The sequence below is a fragment of the Leopardus geoffroyi genome, chromosome D4 (genome assembly GCF_018350155.1).
Source record: "Leopardus geoffroyi isolate Oge1 chromosome D4, O.geoffroyi_Oge1_pat1.0, whole genome shotgun sequence".
Taxonomy (NCBI): Eukaryota; Metazoa; Chordata; class Mammalia; order Carnivora; family Felidae; genus Leopardus; species Leopardus geoffroyi.
The window spans coordinates 89,520,513-89,526,914 of NC_059342.1; the positions used below are offsets into that span (position 1 = coordinate 89,520,513).

At 54.4% G+C, this 6,402-nt stretch overlaps 1 protein-coding gene across 12 annotated transcripts in view; it reads left to right on the forward strand.

Moving 5' to 3' along the window:
* PRRC2B (proline rich coiled-coil 2B) overlaps positions 1–2,921 on the forward strand; it is an 88,438-nt gene extending 85,517 nt beyond the window's left edge. For all 12 annotated transcript variants that reach the window (XM_045468104.1, XM_045468103.1, XM_045468110.1 and 9 more), the window contains one exon: positions 264–2,921. In XM_045468104.1, the coding sequence (XP_045324060.1) occupies positions 264–398 (135 nt within the window). In that variant the 3' untranslated portion in view covers positions 399–2,921. The remainder of the gene's footprint in view (positions 1–263) is intronic.
* The last annotated feature ends 3,481 nt before the right edge of the window (positions 2,922–6,402 follow it).

Below are 6,402 nucleotides of genomic sequence, written 5' to 3' on the forward strand. Positions count from 1 at the left end.
TGCTTCCCGGAGGACCCAGCCTCTTCCTGCCTCTCCCAATCACCGCCCTCAGCACCCGTGGGAGGGGAGAGAGCATCTCACGCCAGTGTCCTTCCTACTCACGCCAGTTCCTTCTCAGTCCGGTCCTTCCGCCAAAGGATGGGCTTCTTAGGGTGGCTTTTCTCTGTGACTCAGAAGCAGTCAGGGGGCGGTGGGGGCTGTGTATCCAGAGCGGTGTTTCTGCGGAAGGGTAACTGTCTTTGTCCCCATTCATCTGTCCAAAGGCCAAACAACGAGTGGATGAAAAACCCAGCTTGGGAGCTGTGAAACTTCAGGAGGCCCCCTCGGCCACCTCCCAGATGAAGAGAACCGGAGCAATCAAGCCTCGGGCGGTCAAAGTGGAGGAGAGCAAGGCCTGAAGGTGCTTGGCCACGCCTCGCCCCCCGCCTTGAGGACAGGGCCCCCGCTTGGCCTTGACATCTCACCAGATCCACCGTCCAACCACCTGGCCCGGACTGAGAGACCTCCCTTCTCTTCTCCACTCCTGAGAGCTCCATCGTCCAACCGGCTTGCCCCCGTGGATACGTGACATTGACCTGCTCGCTTTAATACGAAACAAGCAAGCAAGCAAGCAAGCAAGCAAACGACCCCGACCCCACGTCGTCCCCGCCTCCTTTCCACCGTGACTGTGGAGTGACTCCCACCTTTGTGCAGTACAGATGAGCTCGCCGCCCCCCCACCCCCACCCCGCTCCGCCGCTGGGTCCCCAGCCTTCCCGGCTCCAGGCACAGTGGTTTGTCAGCAGGGCCATTGTAGTTGGAGGCTTTTTGTTGTAAAAAGCAGCTGAAGTTTTTACAAAGGCGGAAGGAAAAGAAAAACAAAAACACAAGCTATGTCTGCGTAGCTGAACTTTTCTACTTTGCCATCCTCTCCCTCACCTCCTCTTGTTCCGGTCCTACCCTTAACCACGTCTGCCGCTCCGCTGGTCCGTCGCTGCGATCCCTTAACACCTGACGCAGGCGGGCGCCCTCCACCCCCCGCGGTTCCTCCGTCGGTGAACCGGTGCCGGGCCACGCCGGGGGCGGCTGCCTGCTTGGGAGCAGTGAGAGAGACAGGGGAGGTGGGTCGGTGTCACGGTTGGATTCTCGCCCCTGGCCTGAGGACCCCTGGAGTCTAGGGACAGCCCAGTGAAGCTGATGACGATTTTAGCATAGGAATTACACAGAGTCTCTGTCCTGGACCCTTCTACGGCCAGTGGACATGCTGACCCCTGGGCACCTGAGGGAAACCACGGAGATACACAGTCACCGGCGTTTTCCGGTGTGACCCAGACGGTGCGAGCTGACCGCACCGCGGGCCCCGCGGCGCCTCCGCGTCTGGGGCTCCAGCACCTGGGGGGCTGCTGTTTGACCCGCACGCCCTTCTTGAAGCCTTCCGTGACATGCCCTCCTCTTTTCTTCCTGAGCCTGTCTCTTGTCTGGATCTTCCTGTCCTGCCATCTTTCACCCAGCTCGTCCCCGGAGATCGTGAGGCCCCTTCTCGTGGGGACAGAGGCACACGGACGGTTGTCTGACTGGGTCTGCGGCAGAGGCGTGTGGCGTGCAAGGCTGCTGGGAGGGATCCCTTTCTTTTTTCTCTTCCTTTTTTCTTTTTCTTTTTTTTTTTTTTTTTTTTTTTTTTGGCTCCCACTGGCAGACCCGGGTTGTTGGGACAGAGGCACCGGAGCTGGGCAGCAGGTGTCCATCTCTGCAGACGACTGGGGCAGGGTCCCGGGGCAGGGAGGGTTGAGGGTTTGACCCTTGTTCCTCAGCAGCCTGGGGGCGGCCTCGGGGGAAAACGACAGCCTCTTAAGTCTGCAGCGATGCCTCTGGCAAACTGTTTGTGTGAGCCATTTTATGCTGGTTTTTTGTTGTTTCTTCTTAAAATAAGAACTAGAAGGAAATCGTCCCAGGTTTTGTCATTCCAGGGAGAGGGGAAGGGAAATGTCAAGTAATGCACGTGCTCTGCAGAGCATCTAACCAGCCAGCCCGCTGGCGGCTCCTGGGAGGATCTGGCTCAGAGGACAAGCAGCCGGTGAGTGGGGACGTGCCCCGCAGAGTCCACCCTGAGTGCCACCACAGACGTGTAACCCCCTGTGGCTCTGAGCTGTATGTTCAGTGCAGAACCGGGTAGTGCAGGGCCTCAGGAACTGTGCACGCGACTCCCTGTCCCCGTTCCCTGCTCTAAGGAAGCGGGGGCACGTCCTGCCCGCAAGGGTGCCGGGCGTCTGCGGGGCTCACCCGGAGAGGGCCGGCTTTCCCGAAAGCCGCCCTGCTGCTTAGTCTGCGGCTTGCCGCGCTCCCCCTCCTGCCTCCACCCTCAGACCTTGCTTACCAGCTGGTCACCTTCATGCCTGAAGCTCAGCTTACTCTGAGGTCCATTCTCGAAGGGCCGCTCACTCGAGGAGTTGCCCGCATTCAACCGCCCCCGTGTGCGCCCCTGCTCTCTCTCTGCCCTGCAAGTGTGTGACTGCTGTCCCCGTGACCAGCCACCCTGCCCACAGCTCCCCTCTGCCACCACCTGCCCCCGCAGGAGCCACCCTCGCTCACCTGTACACTTAGAAACACGGCCACACCCTCACACCTAATTCCGGTGCACGTTGTATGTCAAAAGGAAAAAAAGGTTTTCTCGTTTTGAAATTCAACAGAACAGTCGTGGATGCTGTTACACACTCAAGACGTACCCTGCAGGCAGACCTGCCGGCAGGGTGACAGTCCTCCCTGTTTTGAGAAAAAATAAAAACAAGGTCACCTGTTCTCCAGCCCTTCTCTCTACCCTTGTATTTTCTCTCCTCCCCCTCCCCAATAAAAAAAAAAAAAAAAACAAAACAAAACACTAGAATTTATTTATATGTATTGATGTTGTAGGTCTAGGTGAAAACCAGTAAATGTTTCACTGCTCTATTTATATATAATGTCTGAATTATTCTGTGCAGGAAAGGCCAGGAAATTGCATGTGAAGTTCAGTGCATTCACCACCTCCGTGTGCCCGAGCTGCCGTCTCTTTCCCACTAAGATGCAGATTTTAAATTGGACTCGGGGCAGAGGGCAGACCTGAGGCCTGCCCGACGTCCCGTCCCTTCCTTGGTCTGATGAAATGCAGTTTTTAGTGCAGAGGTGTTTAAGGTGCAATATCTCTTCCTTTCATGTGGTTTTAGAACCACGCTCAAGGTTAATGGGGCTTAGGGTCTTATTTTGGTTTCAAACCCTCATCCTCAGAGTGTAAATCCACGCAGAGGCCTCTGCCAGGATGCCGTGGGGCCTTTGGTGGGAACAGGCAAAGACCAGCACTTAGCTTTCCTGCTGCTGAGATTGAGGGGAGGGGAGGGGTCGGAGCTCTCTCACCGCACCTTTGCCTCCCTTCTGATGCTGGCAGCTTGGCCTTGGCCATTGATGGTGCAGCCCGTTGCTCGGCAACAGGCGACCCTGCAGTAGTGTCCGTCCAGCGTCAACTACTGAACAGGGCGAAGTCTCAGAGTGTGGGGTCGAGTATCCAAGAGGCATACACCCACTGAAAACTTCTCTGCCAGTTGTATTTGGTCTGGTTTTCTTTACTGTTGCTTCCCCCTTTTTAATCCACCTTACTTTTGTTTTCAACCTTGGAATTCATACGCTTCTGGCTCTGGGTTCCTCAACAGGGAAAACAAAGGACAGACCTACACGCTCAGAAATCGGTTGGTTGAGTTCAAAGCTGTGGTCATCCAGCCACTTCTGGGGATATTGGGGTATCTTGTTAAATGTCGACATCGGGTCTCCAACTACGCCCTCGCCTTCCCGTCTTCAGGATCTGCCTTCTGGATGGTGGGTGAGGTTTGTGAATGATGCTCAGAGCCAAGGAGGCTGAGGGTGTGCACGTGGTTGCACGGCCGTGTTCGGAGACGGCCCACCGAGGCAGTGTGTGGCAAACCGGTAAAGCCCCTCCCTGCTGTTCTGTTTCCCTCCACCAAGCGGCTGCATGTTGCCCCTCAAATCTGTATTTGTCCCTTTGCACTTCTTGCAGAGCAAGCCTGGGTTACAAGGTCAGTTGGAAATGGCCTTTGACAACCGAGGACACTACAGAGTGCCTCTGCTTTGTCATGGTTTGTGATGAATGGGAAACGCAGACTTCCGGAAAGCCAGCTCATCCTGCTTGAAAATGAGATGGACCTGAGACAGAGCTCACCTGGGACAGGGTGGCTCAGTGTTGGGGTCTGACACTGTCCCCTAGCCACGCCCTCCTCCAGGACCACCAGCACACGTTTGGCTAGTGATCTTCAGGCGCATCTGATCTTGCTGTTCACCATTTCCCCACCCTGGCTGGGGGACAGTGTCCCCAGGACCCTGTGTTCAGCATGTTAGGAAGCCTCAGAGTGGAAATTTCTATTAAGGCTCTGTGTGGATGACTTTCTTCCATTGTTTAAAGGGGATACTGTACTCTAAGCTTTTGACTTCATGCCTTGTGTAGTAAAAGGGTTTGGGTTTTTTGTTGTTGTTCTTAAGAGGGTTGTGTTTTGTTTTTGTTCCCTTTTGTTTTTATTTTGGCCTTTCCTCTCTTTGTCTTTTCATGTAGACCAGATATTTGAAAGGGCAGACGATGGCTAAAGGTGTAATGTGCAGCTTGTTTATATGTTTTCTGGGAAGCTTTTGCCTTGGATGGGAAACGGAATCATGGATTCAGCAGGCCATGGTGGCACTCACCCTTTGCCCTTTCCCTCCGATCAGTACCTATTGTTTCTCCTTTCAAATATGTGATTGTACTAGCTCTTTCCATATGAAAGAATTCTCCTTATTTAAATAAAAAAAATTAAAAAAAAAAAAAAAAGCCCTAAAGCTGAATGTGCTTTCTCAGGCTGTGTGTCCCTCGATTTTCTGTCATTTGACAAAATTAGAGTTTTTACAGAGTGCTTGAGGAAATCCAGTGACTTGGCTGAAATGCTTTAAAGCAAGGTGGGGGAGGGAAGGGATCGAAACCTGTAGGTGGGGTGCATCTTCCAAATGGGTTTGCATTAGCAATCTCCGTCCTGTATCCGCGTGAGTGATTATTAAAGGTGTGCAGGACATCTGCCTGCCCTCCGCCCTCCCCCTGCTTCCCATGAGAAGTGGGTGGGTCAGAGGAGCAAGCATTTGTCACTTTTTTTTTTTTTTTTTAATATTTTTAAGTAAGCTCTATGCCCAAGGTGGGTCTTGAACTCATGACCCTGAGATCAAGGGTTGTATCCTCTACCCTCTGAGCCAGCCAGGCATCCCTGATTGGACGTTTTATTGGTGGTGACCCCTTCTTTTGCTGGGAGGAGAAAGGAGTGCGGCGCTTTGGGGTAGGAGGGAGGAGTTCTTTCGTCTGGGGGCAGTGAAGGATCAAGAGCTTGGATCGGAGTCCCAGCGGTGATCCTCAGTTCTGCTGCCCACCCCACACCCCACAACTGCAAGACTGGGAGCTGGGAAGGACACTTCCCCACCCCAGAGGCACACTTTGAACTGTGCCCACCTCATGGGGTCGTGTGGATTCAAAGAAGTCACGGTAGTAGTTAACATAGCTGCCTGGCACCAATTGATGTAAGCAGCTTACAAATTACTCCCAGGTTGGACACTTTCCATGAGAAATGACTCCTTCTGAATTGGGACCTGGGCACGGGCTGTCTCAGCTCTAGCATCCGTACCCTTTCCCTGGATTTACTGCCCCCAGGGACAGGAGTTTAGGGAACTACACCAGGAGCCAGCCCCACTCCTCTCCCGGCCCAGGGAGCCCCTGCACGGTCTACACAGCCTTGGGAGAAGCCTGCTTGTCAGAAGTAACCACCACATTTTTTAAGTCCATTATTTATTTTTGAGAGTGTGTGCACCAGCAGGGGAGGGACAGAGAGAGGGAGAGAAACTCAAGCAGGTTCCAAGTTGTTAGCACAGAGCCCAATGCGGGGGCATGACAAGGGCGGAACTCGAGTCGGCCGCTTAACCGTCTGAGCCCCCCAGGCGCCTCAATCACCACACTTAACCGATGTTCTCTAATGCTGGGTTGACCAACATTCCCGGAAATAAAAATTCTTGCAGACGATCAAGAACCTTAATTGCAGTTTTAAAATCAGCAGCACCCTTTCCGTCCACGAGATGAAAGCATACATACCCCAGAGACCCAGGAAGAGTGAGGCTGGGGAGAACGGTGGTGTCGCCGTCGGTTAACCGTCCGGCCCCGCCGTTCCCTGGCCAAAGTCGCTGTGTCTCCTGCAGGGCAGGCTCGGGCAGGCTCCTCGCGGGGTGCGGGGACCGCAGGTGTGGGGGCCGCACTGACCCTGCCCGCCCTCCCGGCGCACTTGCTCACCCGCGAGCTCGGGGCGGACACGCCCACGCGGGTTGCTCGCACTGAGAGGCACGCGGACAAGGCCCTACTATCTTGTTTTGTAAAAAGACACCA